General features: G+C 38.4%; 2 protein-coding genes across 2 annotated transcripts; both read left to right on the top strand.

Moving 5' to 3' along the window:
- The first annotated feature begins 739 nt into the window (after positions 1–739).
- Positions 740–2778, top strand: LOC149947949 (acetylcholinesterase-like). The gene is made up of 3 exons (XM_090172346.1): positions 740–2298; positions 2376–2554; positions 2618–2778. Exons 1-3 carry the CDS (start codon positions 842–844, stop codon positions 2620–2622), a joined length of 1641 nt encoding a protein of 546 aa, XP_090028472.1. The 5' UTR covers positions 740–841; the 3' UTR covers positions 2623–2778.
- A 168-nt stretch (positions 2779–2946) lies between these two features.
- Positions 2947–4476, top strand: LOC149947948 (acetylcholinesterase-like). The gene has a single exon (XM_090170994.1). The coding sequence runs from the start codon at positions 2947–2949 to the stop codon at positions 4474–4476; it is 1530 nt and encodes a 509-aa protein (XP_090027120.1).
- Positions 4477–23084: the final 18608 nt, after the last annotated feature.

Here is a 23084-nt window from a genome sequence, read left to right as displayed (position 1 = left end):
TTAAAACCTCAACCTTCGTTGACAAAGAAGCCGTATTGGGTAGCTCCACCACAGTTTGTCTAATCGCAAAAAATCTGGAAACTTAAAAACATTTTACTCGATACCTAAAAATAATTTAAAAATCCTAATGGAGAACACTCGGATAAGGACAAAGATAACGTTACGAGGGAGCACTTGTGAAGTTAAAATATTAAAATAAAACTTAGAATTTAGAAATGTGCATTTTGGTGTAAAATATTGCGTATGTAAACTAGATTCGCTTAAAAAAAATATTAAATTTGATTATAAACTTTTTATTTTATTTTAAAAATTAAATTTTGGAACGGTTGAATGCAATCATTCCACCATGCTCAATTTCCTTCAATCAAGTTTGTGGTTTTTTTAAAGGAAATAGGTGACACAAAGGCTAATTTTTTGTTACCAATTTTTAATTGTTATAATAAAATACCTTAATCGATTTTTTTTAAAACAAGTTCATTCCTCATCTGAATTCTGTTCTTATGTAAATAAAGAATATAACAACAAAATAGATTTTATTTAGCAAATAAAATACACGTACGGTTGGTTTTAAACGATTAGGTACAGTTTTTTTGGTTTAATAGTTAACGAAGTGTGATTAAATCAATAATTTTATTTTTTAGAACGGCACGCAATGGGCACTATTGGAAATTGGAAATTTAAAAAAATGTACGAGCTACATATAGCGACGACTTCCGAGAACAAAAAAAAAAGGAGCAAATTATAGTACGTGTATGCCACAGATGGTATAGAATAATAAACCTATTTCATTTCGTCACTCGTGTCATTCGGAAAAACGTTTCTCAAAGAGTAGGACGACAATATGATTGCTCTCGTGATATTTCCGTTTCTCTGCGTCGTAAGTGTACAAAGTCAAAATCTAGTGAGAACGAATTCGGGCGAAATTGAAGGACTGGAAATAACAACGCCTATGGGTAAATCGGTGGATGCTTACCTGGGTGTTCCTTACGCCGAACCGCCCATTAAGAACCTTCGTTTCAAAGCACCCGTGCCGGTTAAACCGTGGGACGGAGTTCTGCGAGCCCGTCAAAAGTCGAAATCCTGCGTTCAAGGTATTAATCCGGAATATGTGGTAGAAGGGCTCGACTGGTGGCTTGTGCCACAACACGAAACGTCGGAAGATTGTTTAGCTTTGAATATTTGGGTTCCCAAGCCCGTTCCTCAAAAAAGCGCGGTGATGGTGTGGGTACACGGCGGCGCGTTCCAAGGTGGAAGTTCTTCGACGAATATTTACGACGGACAATTGCTCGCGTCGGAAAATGACGTTATCGTAGTGTCTCTTAATTATCGTTTGAGCGTTTTCGGTTTCCTGTATCTCGATCTCGAGGAAGCTCCCGGCAATGTCGGTCTGATGGATCAAGCGCTAGCACTCAAGTGGGTTCGAAAAAACATTCAGAATTTTGGAGGCGATCCCGAGAGGGTAACCGTATTTGGTCAAAGCGCCGGTGGAGCTTCCGTCAACTACCATCTTACCCTTCCATCCAGCCGTGGACTTTTTCGAAATGCCATCGCGCAAAGCGGAACAGCCAATGCCAAATGGGCTGGTAGCGATACCTTCTCCGCTAAAAAGGTGGCGGAGTTATTAGGTCATCACGCGAAGTGTTCCAAGAACGCGAAGGAAGGAAAGGACATTGTGACCTGTTTACGTCAACTGGACGCGAAAACCCTGGCGAAAGCGACTATGGAAATACCGATTGAATCTCCCTTCGCATTCGTCCCGGTCGTCGATGGATCTTACGTAAAGAACAAACCCGAACTTGGAGTCGTGTCGCCGGATATTGGCATTATGCTCGGGGCGACGACCGAAGACGGGATGATATTCCCTCTGCTTGTTTCGGGCATTTCTCCGAAAGGAAACGTACAGGATACGGCCTTTTTGGCGTTCATTCAATGGGCGCTCCGTCTAAAAGATATTTCCCAGGCCGAGTTTGTCAAACATTTTTACACCGATTGGGAGAATGCCGATAACGAAGAAAGCGTGTCTAAACAGCTGGCTCATTTCTCGACTGATGTGCTATTCCTTTGCCCTATAAACACCATCAACGATCAACTGGCGAAAAACGGAAACAAAATATATCGTTATCAGTTCAGTCATCACCCGTCTAATTCTTTGTCACCTTGGAATTCCGGATCGCTTCATTCGGACGAATTAGAGTTTGTGTTTGGCTGGCCTCTCGTCAAAGAGAAAGGGTTTACCGACCAAGAAGCCAAACTCTCTCGCAACATTATGAGGCTTTGGACAAACTTTGCCAAGTTTGGGTTTGTTAACAATATTATTCTTTAAAAATTAAAAAAAATTTATCCCGTAAATCCTTTATTTATCGTGAAATTTGCAGAAACCCGAATGGAGAACATTCGGACAACGATCAGGATTGGCCACGTTACACCAAAGTCGCTAGAGAGCACATACACTTTGAAGGCAGTCAAAATGTGACGATCAGGACCGCCCAGAACCTTCGAATTCAGCAATGCGCGTTTTGGAATAAAATATTTCCCCAATATTTACAGGCGTTTCGTAAGTCCATCTTTGCCATTAAAATTAATTTCAATTTTATCATTTTTTCCATTGTCGTTTCAGACTGAAAGTATAAATCGACACCGTCAATCAAATTCAATTTGGTAAAATTCTAAATCAAATAGCATCATATTATATATTGTTCTATCGTTTTTGTATTCTATTAAAATATCTCGCTCTCAAAATATTGTAATTATAATAGTTAATAAAAGTCATTAAATATTGCAATTATACTAGTTATAAATCGTTCGTTGTATAAATTTATCGTCTATGGCAAAGTGGGAATTCTATTGTTTCCAAAAATAATTATTTTACTACGCTGACTGAAATCTAAAGGAACTCTCCGTATTCACGACCTACATTAGCAGATACGCTTCACATTGGTGATAAAAATGACCTACTCCGTTTGGGCAGTATATTCACTTTTAGTCGGTTTGTTTTACATTTTCAGCGGTGATCGCTGTCACGAAAATGACGTCATTGTCGAAACAAAATCGGGGTTGTTAAACGGTTTCAAAATTCAAACGCCGACTGGAAAGTATGTGGATACGTTTCGCGGGGTTCCATTCGCTGTTCCTCCATTGGGTGATCAGCGATTTAAACCACCATCGGACGTTGAAAAATGGCAAGGTGTACTTAACGCGAAGGAACGACCCAAGGCTTGCGTTCAAGTGGCCCCTCGATACTTGACAAATCCTCCAGAATGGCTGGTGCCGTATGATAATGACACGTCCGAAGATTGTTTGTATCTGAACATTTGGGTTCCAAATCCGAAACCTCTGAAATCCCTTCCAGTTATGGTCTGGATTCACGGTGGCGGATTTGCATTTGGACACGGCGGGTCGTCTAAATACGACGGCCAAATACTCGCCTCCGAGGAAAATGTAATTGTCGTCACTTTGAATTACCGGCTTTCCGTTTTTGGATTCTTCTACCTCGGAGGCGACGAGTCACCGGGAAATCTCGGCCTAATGGACCAAGCGTCAGCCCTTCGATGGGTTCAAAGAAATATCGCTTCGTTCGGTGGTGATCCCAATACGGTCACTTTGTTCGGTGAGAGTGCGGGATCAGCTTCCGTGGGATACCATCTGATTCTTCCCTCGAGTCAGGGCCTCTTCCGCAGGGTAATCATGGAAAGCGGTACTCCCCTGAATATTTGGGCATCTTCCGATCATCAGCTTGGGTTGGATATTTCTTTAAAATTAGCCGCGAATCTCGGTTGCTTGCGCAACGGAAACTACCAACCCGCGGATGTTCTGAGTTGTTTGCGAAAAATTCCAGTTGACAGACTCGCCCAACGTGCCAAGAACGTAAATGTGAAACGCGTAGCCGTGACCTTCACGCCTGTTATCGATGGAAGCTACATTCCGGATTACCCCAACAAAATGCTTCAATTGGTTCCGACAGACAAGGACGTCATTATTGGTACAAACACGGGTGATGGAGTTTTACCAATTCTCGTGGAAAAGTTGCTCCCCATGAAAGAGGACGCGGTGCTTTCTAATCGGAACTTTGTCGATTTCATTTACACCATGACCAATATAAAACGCAACGATAAAGGTAGATTTATAATAGATGTTATAAGGTTCTTTTACACCAACTGGACCAATCCCGACGACCCTTTGTTGCTGAGGGACCAAGTGGTCGATTTTGCCGACGACTTTTTCTTTAATTGCGGAACTAACTTGATGTCCGATTATCTGTCACTCAACGGAAATAGAGTTTTTAGGTATTGGTTTGATGTTCGACCGTCAACTCGACGGATTCCCAAATGGGCGAGGTCATATCACGGTTTCGAGATGGATTTCGTATTTGGATGGCCTCTGGACCCCACCAAAGGTTTTAAGGACATGGAAGTTACACTTTCCAGGTCAATAATGGCCTACTGGGCTAATTTTGCCAGAAGCGGGTCAGTGAATTAATTTGACCCTTCGCAGGCTATATGATATACAATTTCATCGTATTTTATTCTCATTTTTAGAAGTCCACAATCGTTTTGGTCACGATACGCTACGCCAGAAAAGCAATATTTAAGCATTCAGCCGAATTCATTCGTTATTAAAAGGGGACTTCGTTCCCAAGCCTGTGCGTTATGGAATTACTTAATTCCTAAGCTATTCTCGTTTTAGAAGATTTAAGTGTTTCTTTATACACCTATTGTTTAACTAGAATTAAACTAGAATTTATTAGGTGTTTTCTTTTCGCTTGTTCTGGGATCTCGGAGTAGGGTCATTTCGCTTGTTCTGGGATCTCGGAGTAGGGTCATATCACCCAATTTTGAAGTGGCGAATAGTTTGAGTCGGAGTAAAAACGTTTTTCCGAAATAGCTGCTTGTGGCCTTTTTAACAGATAAATTCTGGCTAGCAGACGACAAAATCCGATTTTCTCTCTTTACACCTCCTTTTCAGAAGGAGTCAAAAAAGTAGAACTAATACACCGGAACAAGCGAATAAAACGTTTTATCTAAAAGATATTTCCAAAATAAAATTCAATTTCGTAACCGTACAATATGTTTTCTAGGATGATAAAATACGCGAAAAAGGTTTTCTAAATCACAAGCAAAGCGTATAGTTTTGAAACCTTCACTATAGTTAATTGTATCCCGACTTAAAATAATAAAAGTGTTGAAAATATTTTCATTATTATTTATGGGGTACTAGAGTTAGTCTGGTTTTATTTTGATACAACGACGAAGTATAACACCCTAAATTAGACATTTGAAAATTTTTGGACGCGTTTTCAAATTAACAAAATTAGTCTCGTGCTGCGTTGTTCATTTCTTTTGTTTCACCGTTTACTAAATAAATGCCAAAGAACCCGTTATTGCGTTTGTTAACATTTTAGTGCGTGTTGTTAGCTATGGGGGGCGCCACTATACGGCGAATATTGAAGTTACAGAGAGAAGCCGAGGAAACAGTAAGTTAAAGGTAGGCCATCACCAGGCTAGGCAGCAAAGTGTTATATTCATCTTGTGTATAACATAATCATCATAAGTAACGTAATATAAATAAGTATGACACTTAATCTACCGCTGCTAATTTTTTTAATGTTAGTCTGTTTCACCAGCGGCCATATAAGTCATTACGTCGCTAAAGACTGATTATGACTGATACTTCTCCTCGAACTGTATTTAAAAGTGTCAGGTAGCAGTGCCATCATCAAAATTTTCGAAGGCTTATTCAAAACTGATTCGCGTTACAACTTTGTAATCCTTCCGAACAGAATAAATTTGTTTGAATCTAAATTTGAATTTGAAAATAAAAATAACGCTTACTTTGCTTGGGAACCTAAAATTGCTTATTATAAAAATTCTCTTCGTTTCTGAAGGTAGCTAATTTTAGTTGATCGCCGTCGCCCCAAACTGGCAGTAATTTTGCCAAAGATGCTAGGCCTTGCTTAGGGGTGGCGAGCTGAGCTTCCCAGTGCCTTTCGAAATTAGGGTATTTTGGGTTCTTTATATACACCACCTAATTAGCCTAATCTTGCAAGGCTCAAGAGTCATTTTACTCGATTTACATTTACCCTGTTTATTATATTGACATTTTTCTCAATATTTCTAAATTGATTAGAGACTTATTTGTGTAGTGTAGTATGTTTATATCAGTCTAAGGTCTCTTAGATCCGGTTACTCAGGTCATATTTCTCAGATATCTTAAAATAATCAGTTAGCCAGACCAGGTTAATCTATTATATTACCCTTATCAAGCAATCTGATTTCAAATTGTATCTGATTAATTATCGCAAGTAACCGATCTAAACGGATCTGCTATCATTCTTCTAACCAGATTCAGTTATCAGAACTGTTATCTGACGTATACGTTTAGTAAATATATAATCTTGTGAAAAAATAAACAGTCAATAAAATTTCGAAAGGAAAAAATCGGGATAAGAGTGTAAAATCGATAACTGGCGTCTGAAGACTGCTTACAATGAATTCATATTAGTACCGGGTTAAAATATTTGGTTTGCATTTTGTCCCGTATCAACTGTTCTGATAATATCTGAATTATGCTAAATTGACTATCATTTACGTTGTACTTCATTACTACGAGCTAGAGTAATGTTGTTAACCTAATAAAATATCTTAGTTCAGTTACTAAGTTTAAATTTCCGCGCCAAATTTAAGCGTTCCGTCTTTAAGCGCCATCTGTTGGCGTTTACTCAGTCGTTAAGAAACAAACTTTTAATTGAGTTTTAATTTGAGTTATTTTCTACCTTTCAATCCTTTAATTTTAGTAATTGAAAAAATATATTTTTTACATTATTGTTTTGTTGTATGTGACAGAAATTGATAGGTGGCGCGCACAGCCAGTTTTACATTTTTGAAATAAAACCGTAGTTCAATAAGCGATCAATAAGTTTTGCCATTTAAAAGGAATACAGTTTTGTTAAAATGGTAAAAACGTATTACACCGTTTATTAGCAATAAAATTTTAAAACAATTTGATAATATAATATAAGATCTTTTTAGTTCAGAAATTATTTTGATGTCATTCAATTTAATGGTGCCATTTAGGCTTATATGGTGGATCAGATAATTTCACATTTATGCCACCAGGTTTAACAGATGCTTAGGATAAATGGCGCTAATTAAGTTAAAAATATTTTGAGTTCTAAAGTCAATTATGTTTCGTCGTGAGAAAGGTGGTTTGAGATGTTTAGTGATATCCAGTGGCGTAGACAAGGGGAACCCCTTACGCGTAACTTTGGCTATACTAAATTTCCACCCCCTCTTAACCTTTACATATTCTCACCCCCTTGACGAATTTCTGGTTTCGCCACCTCTTATAGCACCCATTATATTGTGCAGATTGGAAGCGAATATATGAGTAAATAATGAAGACTTGAAAATGTATATGTATACACTCTTTTATCCCCCATTAAGGACCTTCCCACGATTTGCTCCACAGGCAGCTGCCATAGACTTACTGCACGTAACTCTACCGTGGAAAGTTCTTTCCCCCAAAACCCGTTCTCTCGCGTGTAGCACGGTAATGGCGACACCCATGAAAAACGCGCGTAAAAGAATCTATTAAATTTTAAAATATTTTCTTCATTAAAGGCAGTATAACCCTAACAGGGAAAGGTCAAGTTTCCGTCAATACTCACTAGTCTAGAACGTAGTAGAAAATTCGAATTTTTCATCCTGCTACAAGGTTTATAGTCTTTATACCGAATTTCTCTACTAAGCTTGATGTATAGTGACGAGAGATAGACTTTCGCAGCAGGATTATCTACTACGTTCTAGACTGTCACGCCCCTAGTGATAATTTACGGAAGCTTGACCTTCTCTGCTAGGGTTATTTCCCTTTAAGCTCGCTGAGAAAATGTTTGGTTTTCAAATAGTAAACTATAGTTACTTCAATCAATAAACGTATTTAAAGCAAATTTCGGCTGCGACTCGTTTTAAGTGTCTCTCAATAGATAAATAAAATCTAAACAAGTTAGTCGAGCCACAATGGGTCTTGAAATCAGGTACCTCATTTTAGTATAGTAATTTTTAATTAGTTTCTACATATACCAATATATGGAAGCACATGCACGTGTTTTTTTCTTTTTCTGAAAGAACCGAGACTTGCTTTAAACTATTAAAAGACCACCGTTGGACAGGTCATGAGTACTAACTAGGAGACATCGCGAGGTGTTTCTCCCCTATTTTTTTTTTCAAACTCGGGGGTATTTTGAAAGCTCCAATAGGGAAAAGTTTCAATGGCCATTCGTTTTTCCATGGCAACCAAAAATGTTTTTCACAACTCAAGTTTGAACTTTCTCTACGTAAAATAGCATGGCAAAATCACAGATTGCAAGGGTCCCCTTTGACATTTTCAAAAATATAAAAAATAAAAATTTTGGCAAAACAATTGGGTAAAATCAATAAAATTTCGGTCAAATCGTAGGGGTTTACAAACCGTAATTTTGCAATGCTATTTTACGTAGATAAAGTTTTGTAAATAATTTTTGGTTGCTATGGCAAAACGAATGGCCATTGAAACTTTTCCTTTTATGAGGTACATGAAGGTCTACTTAACCCCTGAGTTTGAATAAAATCGGGGAGAAACACCTTGGGATGTCTCCTTGTAAGTTCAATATGTAGATTATATCGTAAGTAGACCTTAATTAAGTATTTAAACTAAACTCGAACCCAACTATAGAGAAAGATATATTTTTGTCTCGTGGAGGGGCATTCAACCGTCTTCGGAAAGGAAATACGTTTATCACTTGTGGCGGATATTTCTGTTGGGCATTTGTTAAAAAAACCCAAATAACTCGGCAAGAGTCCGTTGTTCCCATAAATCATTCGATTCGGAAGTGGATGCGAGTTGGCGTTCGAAATATTCACGACCATGGGCTATGTCGTATGTAATTCGTATTCCGCGGACTCATTAGGGCGAGAGTCTCCGAGAATAATTAGCTCATTTATCAGGCACGGGCCGCGTACGCTCGCGCGATCTTCCAGGATACTCCGTGGAAGTACGCGCGCTGCCGGTGTTTCGATGCGACTCGCTGATAAATATATTAAGATGGAGTGTACAGAAACGTACGGGGCTGACTTTGTTGAGAGCGTAAAACAATGGCATGATGAATACCCCGGCACGTCCCATCGCCCATTTCCAGCGTCACGTTATTAATACGATTAGCGAAACATCGACGTGGGCCCGGGCATTTTTCACTCCGAAACTCTCAATAGGTGGCATCCAGAAACGGTAGACGGTTTATTTTTTAATAATTATCCCGCCGTGTGTGTGTGATAGGGTTAAATTAATGTCCGAATATTATAAATTTTATCTGTACCAGAAGTACATAATATATCCATATCTCTATACTGCTAAGTTCCCTCAAGTATTTCGAAAGACCTTTTGAAAGACAGATACTGATTTTTGAGAACTATGACCAAATAAAATGATTTTTGAGAACTATGACCAAATAAATAAGTATATATTTTCCAGATTTCGGATGCAGTTATCGATTTTACAAAATACTGATTTTTTTCCTTTCGAAAACAAGATTATATTTATGCACTAAACGTATAAGTACAGAGTGGTTACTTCCAGGGATCTAGGAGCAACAAACACAGCACCCCACACACGGAGAACGCGACCCATCCAAAGTCGTGCATTTCCTTGCGTACATTTTTCATTTTTTAGACGCTTTAGCGCCTGCTGCCGTCAGAAAGGGGAAAATTCGGAATTTGTCTTCCCCCTTTCCGTAAAACGTGCAGCGTAAGGGCTCGTCCAATGAAATTTGTACACAACACCGCGTTAGCGTGTTTAAAGGCTAGCTGCGTTCTCCTTGTGTTTGTTGCTCCTAGGTGGCAGTAAGTTGCTCATAATTCTGTATTGGCTCTACTGGGTTATTCCTCCACACAATCCACTGAAGTTGGTATCATGAGATTGTACCAAGGTCGGTCGGTACATTTTGAGCGATGTCGGCTATTAATGCCACAGCATGAAGCAGAAATATTAAATCTTCTAGAATTTTTGTACCAACCAAAAGAAGGTCGTTGAGTGATATTCCAGTGGTGTATTTAGCTGAAGTGTTTTAGCTTAGTGGTGCTGCTGATTTCTTTGGAATGGTGTGGAAGGTAAAGGTTCTTAGCGTGTTTAACGGCTAGCTGCGTTCTCCTTGTGTTTGTTGCTTCTAGTTGGGGATAATGAATCAGAAACAATTTGACAGCAGATTGCTTGATAAGGGGAATATAAAAGATTACACTGATCTGGCTAACTGATGATTTTCAGAGATCTGAGAAATATGACCTGAGTAACCTGATCAGGTGGCCGTTGAAAGGGGGATTATAACAGACACATTATAACCTTCCCCTGATACTGATACACTGCCAAATCAGATTAATAATTATAGGTATCGTAAGAGTACGAATACTGAAGTGAAATAAAGGGAATATAACCGCAAGTCGTTTTTTATGTTTTTATGCTCTTTTATGTAAGCAATTTTGGCGGGAAGTCACTAAACAGCGCCAAAAATATCTAAAGTTATAGGAGGGAGCGGGAAATGGTCCAAGTTTGGTGTTCCACACCTAAAACCTAAGGTTATATTCCCTTTAATTAGAATGAAAGAAATTAAAATATCTTCGAAGGACGAAACGAGAATCAGAGGTTTATTTACTAGTCGCGTTAGTTAGACAAATATATATTTTTTTTCGATTTGGAACTTTTTAATCGGTTTCACCTCGATGAAACGCCAGTCACTCGACATGACTAACGCGTCGTGTAATTTATCGCTTTGGAACCTATAATTTAAATTTCTCTCCGCGATTTTGTCTTTCTTTCGCGACACATTAGCGTTTGGGTAGAATGGTATTTCTTTTAATAGCGGCCGATCGCTTTGACAGTCCGTCCTAAGAATCGGAACGAGTATTGATAACTTTTCAATTGGATTATTCCTTTTGAATACGTAAGCTCGACCCGAGCTCATTCCGATTTCCGAAAACGCGAATTTGACCAGGGGGGTTTCGCGCAACCCCAGCGTCTTAATCATTAATCATTGGTGTAAAGTGAACCATCGTCGCCACACCAGAATGTGGTCCGCCATAATTTCGTTCGTTTTTTTATTCGCGGTGAGACCCTTTGATTATACGGCTAGTTACGTCCCATTACAATTTCCCAATGCACTCCGGGCTCAAAGAATAAGATCACTTAATTGCGCGAGTATATACATTTTCGCGGAAGAAATCATTTTAATGTAGATTTCGAACGTCCCCTCCCCGCGTCTCCAAACAGACTTATATTTCATCCAACGCGCTCATTTAGTTGTCAACGGTTCGACTTGAATTAAAAAGTTAATTACTCGGCTTTAAACCCTACATCACCGATTTCTGACTCCGCTCGTTAGCGAGTTTTACGCGAATTGGAATTGGCGCACCGACTAAATAATGATTCCAGGTCTGGTTACAAGTATCGTTGGACAAGTAACGATTACTTATATGAAATGGTATCCGATGTTATCGAGTCGAGTATGGAGTTACGGAGATTCTTTTAATTCAAAAGGTGGAGCTCTCTGCGGTTGATTTTTTTAACGCTTTCATCATTCATGACTTAATTGCGGATCGTATAATTTCTACGGAAATTTTATTTGGTCAGTGCACGATTTTAGACGGGGGAATATTAGGATATCATTTGGATAATTAATAGTTTTTTAGAAAAATATTCCGTTGGGTTAAACGATTATTGAACGACCAGAAAGAAACATTTTAGAGGCATTAGGCGAAATGCCAGGTGTTTCCATTGAAATTCTAAGCGAATATATATTATGTTATTTCTCGGTGATAAATGCTGGGGCGTGTAAAACACGGATAAAATTTCCAATTCTTTTAAAATAATTTCATTCCTACAACCACTTAATTTCCAATGTTTGATAAAATACTTTCGCATCTAAATCGGTCGCAAAAAGATAACGTTTGTTTCTTCTTTTGGCAAGCTGCTCCAAAACTAGATTTTTATTACATTTTTCATTTGAGATTCAACGTTTTCACGATAGATGGTAGCTCAGGTTCTAGGAAAGGGGTATGTGCTAAATTAATTCAAACGTTACAAATTGTTCTCGCGAAACGTTCTCTCAGTAATTTAGAGATAATTTAATATTTAGATTTTATTCTTAATCCGTTTTATTTAGAAAATTTACCGCCCTGACAAACGCGCAACGTGAAACCAAAAAACTCGAAAATACATTTGTAACCGAGTTACTTTATCATATTTGAGTTGTATAGATCTCGCGGAAAGAGGCTCGAACCATTCATCTCGGATGACGATCATTTTTAATCCGCTTTTGTGTATTTTTATTTATCGCCAGGAAGCCTTGAAAGTGTTGGGTCATTTTAGTTTTTCTGCTAGAGTGAGACTCATTTATTCGTCAGGTGGTTTTCTTAAATGGAATAAGCGAAAAAAAATATTTCTTTTTGCTCCGAAAAATCTGGCAAATCCTTTATTCGACAAATGGAATATGACAACCTTCAAAGTAAAATAAAACGTGACTTACGCGAGCATACTGAAAGGCACAAAGCAATATGGCTTTTTAAATTTCATTAAGTTCCAAAAATGTAACTTATGTTAAAGATAAGTTAAAAGGAACCACCTATGGACTGCATTGTAAAGGGTGACAAAATTAGCGATTAAGTGATTAGTTTTTCACTCGAAGATCTATTTGGCCCGAGTTTCGCGTCTTTTTGTTTGCTCGCAGACCTATCGGTACGAGCTATTATAGTAAGTTTTTAATTTTCTTCAAATTTTTTTAGGTTTTAGCTTTATTATCCCATCACTTAATCGCTAATTTTATCACCCTATGTTAAAGATATATTTTCATAAAGCAATGTTTAATTTATATATATAAAGATTAAGATTTGACATCAAAATATTCAATAGGAATACCGGATTACAAATACTTATCATTTTAGTTGATATATTAGGATGAAACGTTGCTGAAGGTCGTTTCGAAAGTTTGGTAGCTGATTTTGTTTGGGATGGGGCCCTGTCCTGTTTTGCTCGAAGAACTTTCAAACCGTCCATCTTTCGTATATTTTGAAGCGTCCGCCAAACTAATTGGGGCAACGTTCGACTGGCAGCCGCGGATAAGAAGAATCCTCTCGATTTAGGATGAAATATTACGGACTGTCCATTTTTAAGTGGTACCTTCGTCTCGGCCTATCCACGAAGAAGCCGATAAGAGTTCCAGGCTGGAAAATTAACGCGGACCAAATCCCGCTGTTTGCTTAACAGTAAGTAGTGTAAATCCTCAATTTGAAACGTTCAAAGGTGTTGGAGTAATAAATTTCTGGTGATTGGAATCTGTATATGAAGTGGCATTCGCACAAATTTATTTTGTGACAGTTCTAAACGAGTTTCGGGGTTTATTTTATAGCGGTATACTTAAGACGAACCGTTTAGATTAGTCAAGCACGCTAAGAAGTATAGCTTAATCTAGATAATGGTTAATTGGTGAAGTAACTTTTTTAAATATGAATAATGCGTATACCTAAATTGACTGAATAAAATAATTATTTAAAAAAAAATTTAATTTAAAATAACGAATTTCATATTCATGATGGTTAAAAAATCTTATAGAACGATGATTTTAACTGTACCACTAATAAGGTCAACTCACGTACCTGGTTGTTTCGACCTTTCCAAAGAAATATAAGTATCAATATTGAACATTTTATACAAATCTCTAATTCTACCCACCACTATTTTTCCATCAAGCACCAAACAAATTAAAAAAAAACCACTTGGTTCTATTTATCTGTATGTTGCACGATTTCTAAAGAAGTTGATAAAATACCTCTTTTCCCAATGATGTACTGGAATCATAAAACTTAACTACAATTTATGTGTGGCATTCTTAATTCTAGTCAACCCGAGTTTGAAAGTTGTCTCCCTACTGGACTGGTTAAGGGGTTTTCCCACGAGATCTTCGTGTTCCCCCTTTCCATAAAAACTTGTAGAGGTTTACGGTAATAGTTAGTGTAGGGAGTTGTTGGCTCGCGTGGCATGAAGGGCTTGCCACCGTCCTCCTACGCATTGTGACCCGGCTACCTATTTAAATGCATTAAAAGTCGCTAGATGACTTGGGCCTAAGGTAGTGCCTTGGGTATTAGCGTAGCCTAGCTGACCATTTTCAAATAACTGTAAGGAAGTATGCTGAAAATACTAAAACCAAGATTTATATCAAAGTTGAAAAGAAAATGGAATTAAACTTAGATATTCCTTAGTATGGTCAAAGACTGCCCAACGTTACGTACTTTGGAAAAAAAATGGTACTTGACTCCAGGAGCTCAGGTTACCAGCAAAATGGATTGTAAATTTCCAAACGTATGTAATGCCTTCTACGCAAACTAACTTAATAACTCGACACCCTTTTGTAGTGTCAACTGAAAACATATCTCAATATGTAGGTAATCTTATATTAAGGACGACTTTTAAAAGTGGTGCCTACCTTACAATTGTTAGGGCCCCCACAATCCTTCAGAAGCGTTAGTGGAATTATTTATTTAAATGAGTTATATTGTGGTGGAACCACCATATTATTAGGAAGCTAAAATCACAAATAGAGGGAGTAGTTTTCTGAACTGGGTCGCATGCTCTCAAAACAGAGGGAAGGAGACCGTTATTTGTGGTTGATGTTGGTAGTCAAGGTGAAAGTGGTGGTTAAATCGAAGGTGGTAAGGTTATGGTTAAATATTGTGCCGCAAAAACGTAAAATGCGATTAAAGGCTGGTTTTCAGTAGGGCAAAAATGCCATGACGGTGAACGGCGACCCGAAAAATGACTGTTAGGCCTAATGCAATATTTTTGCGTCGACTCTCACCGTTGTGGCGTTTTGCCTAGTGAAAACCTTAATACACTGATTGAAGAAAAAGTACATGAGGTTTTATAATAATCAGCTAGGCTAATTCCCTTGGCACCACCCTAGGCCTAAGTCATCGAGCGACTTTTAAAACCTTTTAATTCAGGTGGCCGGGTTACAATGCGTAGGAGGGTGGTGGCAAGCCCTGCAAGCCACGCGAGCCAACAGCTCCCTACACTAACTAGACAATAGGTTGAATTTCGTTGTTCAATGAAGTAGTATTGATAGATAACAATGTTTTGGAAATAATACGTGAAACTTGACAGGGTGATAAGGGCTTAGCGAGTTTAGATTTGGCTTTCGCTAAAGGTTTAGGTATCAAAGGTATCTTGTTTCTTCTGACGTTTGCTTCGCTATATCCTAAATATTTGGAATCTCAATTTACCTAATCTTTCCAGGTGTGGTCACGCCGTATAATGTACTACCCATGAACACAGCAATACTTTAATATATTATTCAATTCAATTCAATTAAATTTTATTACTGGATATATAAAGTAAATACAATAATCAGGGTTTCTGCGGCTAAGTCGTCTAGCGACTTGTGCCCCACTTCGATAGGAAAAAAAATAGAAATTACACAAAAGCATTAAAAATATGTATAAATATAAAAGTAAAACCTCAGGAGGAGGGAGAAGCAAAAACGGAGAATGCATAAATCTATATAAACATTAAAACCAAAAGGAAAGAAAAGATTACAGTTAGCGTTATGATGATAAAATTTACATAAAATTAAGTCAGACAAGGTCCGTTTCTAGTATTAGCTCTTTAGCTTTACGTTTAAAACTGTTATTTTTAATTAGTTTCTGGCATTGCTCAGGCAAGTCATTAAAGAGTTTAATTCCATTATAAAATATTGAGTTAATTTTTTGTGGTTCTGCACTGGGGGTGTCTTAAATAGGTTTAATTATTTGAACTTTGCTTTTGCACACACATTCCTCCATACGTTAGAGAACTTGTTGAAAATTAGACGAAATTTTCACTGAAACAGCACATATTGTCGGTCATTGTAACCAAATTGGATCCTCTTTTAGTAGATATTTGCACAATTTTTTTTATTAAAATTGGGCGCCTTTTTGTTCTATAAAGGACCTTAAAGCGTTCTAGAGTCGGAAAATTTCCGTATTTTTCCAAAAAAAAAGAAAAAAATATTCATTGCATGATTAGTCTAATATTGTTAGCAAATTAAAATAGAGCGTCATTTTCGCCTATTTTTTTCGAATCTAAAAGTAAAACTAATAATAATAATAACCAATAACGGATACTAAAACTTTCAATATCAGTTGTTTTGATACGCAATATTGAGGAGATTTTTGTTCATTAACAGTTTTTAAATCGTTCAGTATCAGCTGTTTAAATGTTGTATATTGCGGTTTTAATTACAGCTAAATGGCAGCCGCCTTTTTGTTCTCCTAGAGCAACGATAAAGTTCGTTTGCAGCCCAAAACAAAATGTATAATGTACCAAAATCATAAATATCTCAATTCATACTTAAGAAAAATTAAATATTTCTTATTGTTACGTGCGAGCTACAAACTTTGCCAGAGATGTTAAAATTTAATACAAATGGCAGATTATATTATATTTTCTGTGAAAATTTCCAAACATATAAATATATATATATTTCGAGCAAATCAATAAACTTATTTAGGGTGAACTTTTTATTCGTCGATTTTTGCATTTATATTTAAGACATATACGTTTCGAGAAATAATTTAAAGATAAATAGAAATTTGGTTTAAAATACATTTTTTACCAATTTCGTCAATATACTTATGAAGAAATGGAGAGGTAAAAGGTGAGTGGGAACAACAGATTCTTAACTACCACACTTTTTCGTTACAACACTTCTACAACGTTGTAAAGTAGTACCAATCTACCCCGTTTAATAGCGACCAGGACTAAGGGAAACATTTATGACCAAACATTAAACGCCACAGTGTAGATAAAATCCTCCAAAAAGTTAAAACTGGATCTTAGATACCAATATTGATCAAGTTTCAATAATGATCCAATATATGAGGTATGTGTGTAATTTTTAGTATGATTTTGCACACTTTGTTCTTAGTAGTAGCGCCATGTTTAAGGTTTTGTGACTGATCTCAGATGAAGCAACCAACCTTAGGGATAATTGACCCCAGTTAAGATCTTGGACTTAGAGGATGCGAAGGGATAATTCTTTGAGAACCCCTGCCACTGTAAGATAGTTCGTAGGTGCACATTATGGGCATAATATTGAGACTTAACAAGATATTTTCCCCCATTCTGTGTCTCCCATTAAGTATATACTACATTCTACTTTATATTAACACAATTTAAGACCTTTTTAATTGATTTTAAAATATCGAATGCTTCTAATGGTCCAAAATTGTGAAATCCATAGAGAGCGTCAAACTATACATTACCACTAGAACGACCAAATTAAAAATTACCAAAACCGACCATAGTCATTCACAACAAAATCATGGACCAATTATTGTTATTTAAAAAAAACGTCCGTCTTAAAAAACCAAATTTCAAGAAATTAATCAACAAGTAATGCAAGATAAATTTAAATTAAAAAATGGTGCTTAAGACATTCAAATAGCAGATAATTGTTTTAGCTACACTCTTAAAAAAATGGGTGTATTTTCAAACCTGTAAGGGTTTTTTCTTGCCCCATATTTAACACCTTAACAGGTTTATAAAGGATGTTATTCTACACCTTAAAAAGCAGTTTTCCTGCTAGGGTGTTTATTTACACTGTTTGGGGTGCTTATGTCCTCCGTTTTGGTTCCTTTGTTAACAGTTTGTGGTATAAAACTATTCCCTTCAGGGTTATTATCTACTCCCTCTTTGGTACAAGACCACTCCTTTTAGGGTTCCAAACGACTCCCTTCAGGGTGTTACACTACCCCCTTCATGGTTCTACAATACTCCCTTAAGGGTTCTATAATACTCCCTTTAAAGTTTTTAACTACTCCCTTTAAAGTTTTTAACTACTCCCTTTAAGGTTCTAGACTACTGCAGTAAGGGTGCTACAATACTCCCTTTAAAGTGTTAAAATACTCCTTTTAGGGTACTAAACTACTGCCTTAAGGGAGCTACACCCTTACGAGGTGTTAAATCACTCAATTTACGGGGTAATATAACACCCTTTATACACCTTTTCAAGTTGTTAATTTGGGACAATAAAAATCCCTTTAGGGCGTTTAAATTAACATTAAAGAGTGTTTTTTTACAGATATTACACCCTTAATATACCATTAAAACACCCTTTTTTTAACAGTGTACGGGCACTTCAATTATTTAAAACCATTCCCCCTTTTTTTAAATAATATTTTAAAATATTAGGCCTTACGCTATATATATATGAAGGAAGCATACTATCAAAGTTGTCGATTTGCCTAGGGTGTAAAACGAAACACACTGTAGCTGATTCTGAAAACAGTGTTACGCGGACTTCACCGAAGCCCATATAAAATGAATCAGCTACACCATCAGTGGTCAAGACCTAGAAATGTCTGCGGAAGTTAGATTAAAACCCTGAATCATCGGAATGGGTTATTTATCAGGGTCTATATAGCTCTACTCGGTAATTATATAGCGATAATTATGATGGAAGATAATTCGGAATACGCGAGCTTATCAAATTACGCGGACTGCCTAGAGAAGCGTAATCGATTTTGTCTTAATTCAAAATTGAAAACTAATAATTAACCCGATCCGAGATTCGGCTAACACTAATAATTATATCTCTCGAAAAGCGTCAAGTATCGAATGAGGTTTGTAGCTGAAATTATGACAGGATGAATAATTATCGGACTATCTCGCGCTGTTTCAACTCTCTGGGCGACTGGTTGCGCCGCGTTTTTAGAGGACATTTCTCCGATTTTTATTATATTGACACGTCTTGTGGCTTTTCTAACCCGAGGTTATCTCATTGAGAAATCTGCCAATTTAAAGCGTTCTGAATTTTCTGGGGGTAATTATCTTTTTTCTAAAACTTCCTGGCTGGCTGACGAAAAATGCATTTTGGGCTCTCCAACGAGTGATTAATAACGTTGCGATAAAAAGTCGATCTTTTATTTGATTAAAAGTTGAAATTATGAGCTATGATGTGTCAATAGATCTATATTTTTTTATTTGTCAATGCTTTCCACGTAACTAGATGGTGGTATCTTTTGTTAGGATGTCTTTCGGGTTTCCCTTACAAAAGCTTGTTTTAATTCGATTTAGCGAAAGACGTCAGGGAATGAACTATTAGTTTTATAACCTAAGAAATCATTGGAATTGGCGTACGATAGTGGAAGCTAAGTCATCTCAATTATATCATAACTTTCGTGGTTGCGCAACTCGAGCTTCCTGGTTTTTAAATACCTGTTGGTTATGTCAAACAAACCCTATCAATTTTATATAACGTTTCGTAGAATTGTATAGCGTTCAGGCCTCGCGTTTCGCGAATGTTCGTAGGTAGAACTCGTAACTATCAATTCAAAAAGGACAAAATATCCCAGAGTGCAACCGGTTCCGAAAAACCTCACAGAGTATAGGCTCGCGTGTTTCAAATTTCTCGTGTCCGATAATTGTCAGTCTTTGGAATTAGCTTTAGAATGGCGTTATCTGTCTCATTATTGTCAATATATACATATATTTTTTTATAAACGCGAAAGTTATTTGAGCGAGTCAGTGACACCGTCGCGTATCAATTAATGTGGAGGGAAAACACCAACCGTATAAAAGCAAAGATTTAATTGACAGTTTTAATAAAAAAAGGTTTTTGATTGCGTGAAGGTGAAAGTGAAATTATTATCCGGCAAATGAGAGTGTCGTATATTGAATTCGAGAGTAACTAGCTCAAAAGGACACGCGGTTGCGTGCGTATCGAGTATTAAATTACAGATACATGACTTCCAGTTGCCTTATAAAAACTTGATGATACCGAATATTTTAATTAAAACTGATTTTCTTAAGACTATAATAATAAACCTTTGATTTCTGGCTTGTGGCGCTTTCCCACGTGGGGAAAGCAGTGAGTTTGCAACGATTTTAGCTCCACTAAAACACAATGTTTTGCGTTTCAATGTCGAGCGCTAAATTATCGTTTTGGTTCATATGAAATGGAAATAAGTGTTGTTCTGATTTCGTTTTCCTGATGAGCGCAAAAAGAGTAAAACGCCGATTTCGCTCCCCAAACAATAGCAAAATGTAAGGATGGGCGTCAAAGCCGAGGAGCTTCAATTTCATTACTCAAATGAGAGCGAAAAAGAGAGGATCGTTAATTGGTTTGCCAAAGGGTCTAAGGTGAGGAACACAAATTGCATTGCTCAAATGATCGCCTCAAGAGATGATCGCTAAATTCATTGCTCAAATAGGATCCAAAAATGAGGATCGCCAATTTCATTGCTCAAATGAGGGCATCAAGAGAGGATCGCAAAGTTCTTTGCTCAAATGAGGGCCTCAAGAGAGGATCGCAAAGTTCTTTGCTCAAGAGAGGATCGCCAATTTCATTGCCCAAATGAGGGCCTCAAGAGAGGATCGCCAATTTCATTGCCCAAATGAGGGCCTCAAGAGAGGATCGCCAATTTCATTGCTCAAATGAGGGCCTCAAGAGAGGATCGCCAATTTCATTCCTCAGATGAGGGCCTCAAGAGAGGATCTCCAATTTTATTGCTCAAATGAGGTCCTCAAGAGAGGATCGCCAATTTCATTGCCCAAATGAGGGCCTCAAGAGAGGATCGCCAATTTCATTGCCCAAATGAGGGCCTCAAGAGAGGATCGCCAATTTCATTGCCCAAATGAGGGCCTCAAGAGAGGATCGCCAATTTCATTGCCCAAATGAGGGCCTCAAGAGAGGATCGCCAATTTCATTGCTCAAATGAGGGCCTCAAGAGAGGATCGCCAATTTCATTGCTCAAATGAGGGCCTCAAGAGAGGATCTCCAATTTTATTGCTCAAATGAGGTCCTCAAGAGAGGATCGCCAATTTCATTGCTCAAATGAGGGCCTCAAGAGAGGATCTCCAATTTTATTGCTCAAATGAGGTCCTCAAGGGAGGATTGCCAATTTCATTGCTCAAATGAGGGCCCCAAGAGAGGATTGCCAAATTCATTGCTCAAATGAGGGCCTCAAGAGAGGATTGCCAATTTCATTGCTCAAATGAGGGCCTCAAGAGAGGATCTCCAATTTCATTGCCCAAATGAGGGCCCCAAGAGAGGATTGCCAATTTCATTGCTCAAATGAGGGCCTCAAGAGAGGATTGCCAATTTCATTCCTCAGATGAGGGCCCCAAGAGAGGATTGCCAATTTCATTGCTCAAATGAGGGCCCCAAGAGAGGATTGCCAATTTCATTGCTCAAATGAGGTCCTCAAGAGAGGATCGCCAATTTCATTGCTCAAATGAGGGCCCCAAGAGAGGATTGCCAATTTCATTGCTCAAATGAGGGCCTCAAGAGAGGATTGCCAATTTCATTCCTCAGATGAGGGCCCCAAGAGAGGATTGCCAATTTCATTGCTCAAATGAGGTCCTCAAGAGAGGATCGCCAATTTCATTGCTCAAATGAGGGCCCCAAGAGAGGATTGCCAATTTCATTGCTCAAATGAGGGCCTCAAGAGAGGATTGCCAATTTCATTCCTCAGATGAGGGCCTCGAGAGAGGATCGCCAATTTCATTGCTCAAATGAGGGCCTCAAGAGAGGATTGCCAATTTCATTCCTCAGATGAGGGCCTCGAGAGAGGATCGCCAATTTCATTGCTCAAATGAGGGCCTCAAGAGAGGATTGCCAATTTCATTCCTCAGATGAGGGCCTCGAGAGAGGATCGCCAATTTCATTGCTCAAATGAAGGCCTCAAGAGAATCGCCAATTTCATTGCTCAAATGAGGGCCTCAAGAGAGGATTGCCAATTTCATTGCTCAAATGAAGGCCTCAAGAGAGGATCGCCAATTTCATTGCTCAAATGAGGGCCTCAAGAGAGGATCGCCAATTTCATTGCTCAAATGAGGGCCTCGAGAGAGGTTCGCCAAATTCATTGCCCAAATGAGGGCCTCGAGAGAGGTTCGCCAAACTCATTGCCCAAATGAGGGCCTCGAGAGAGGAGCGCCAAATTCATTGCCCAAATGAGGGCTTCAAGAGAGGATCTCCAATTTCATTGCTCAAATGAAGGCCTCAAGAGAATCGCCAATTTCATTGCTCAAATGAGGGCCTCAAGAGAGGATTGCCAATTTCATTGCTCAAATGAAGGCCTCAAGAGAGGATCGCCAATTTCATTGCTCAAATGAGGGCCTCAAGAGAGGATCGCCAATTTCATTGCTCAAATGAGGGCCTCGAGAGAGGTTCGCCAAATTCATTGCCCAAATGAGGGCCTCGAGAGAGGTTCGCCAAACTCATTGCCCAAATGAGGGCCTCGAGAGAGGAGCGCCAAATTCATTGCCCAAATGAGGGCCTCAAGAGAGGATCTCCAATTTCATTGCTCAAATGAAGGCCTCAAGAGAATCGCCAATTTCATTGCTCAAATGAGGGCCTCAAGAGAGGATTGCCAATTTCATTGCTCAAATGAAGGCCTCAAGAGAGGATCGCCAATTTCATTGCTCAAATGAGGGCCTCGAGAGAGGTTCGCCAAATTAATTGCCCAAATGAGGGCCTCGAGAGAGGTTCGCCAAACTCATTGCCCAAATGAGGGCCTCAAGAGAGGAGTGCCAAATTCATTGCCCAAATGAGGGCCGCAAAAGAAGCTCGTCGTTTTGTTAATTGATTGAAAAAAGTGAGTGATAAAGGAGCTTACATTTTTTTTCTGAAAATGTATTAATTGTGAACTTAATTTGAGCCGAGTGAAGGTTTTGTTACTTAAGCGGTGCACGAACTGAGCTGATCTCCACCCAAAACGGCAGGGCGAATAAATGGAGTGGAAATTACGTGCAGTCAATATTGTAACGTGCAGCAGGAACGTGCATATCCTTCTCTGAGCCCCTCTTTTTCTTCATCCTTTTAGGAGATTTCTTCTAGTCCTAGGGCCATAGACGGACTCTCATGAGTCCCTTTCGTGCCTTGCCCGGGGATTTGGCCACACCTGACTTTTCGGCGCACAGTCCTGACAGGTCGGCTAGAAGAAGGGGCTCCGAGAAAAACGACCACCCCTGGGACTACGCCAGCAATGTGGCGCATGTTAATGACATATTATGATGGAGGGCATCTTCCCAAA

The sequence above is a fragment of the Leiobunum rupestre genome, chromosome 4 (assembly GCF_980474605.1).
Source record: "Leiobunum rupestre chromosome 4, qqLeiRupe1.1.hap1, whole genome shotgun sequence".
Lineage (NCBI taxonomy): Eukaryota > Metazoa > Arthropoda > Arachnida > Opiliones > Sclerosomatidae > Leiobunum > Leiobunum rupestre.
The sequence above is the reverse complement of the archived record's forward strand: the minus strand, read 5'-3'. Positions and strand labels throughout refer to the sequence as shown.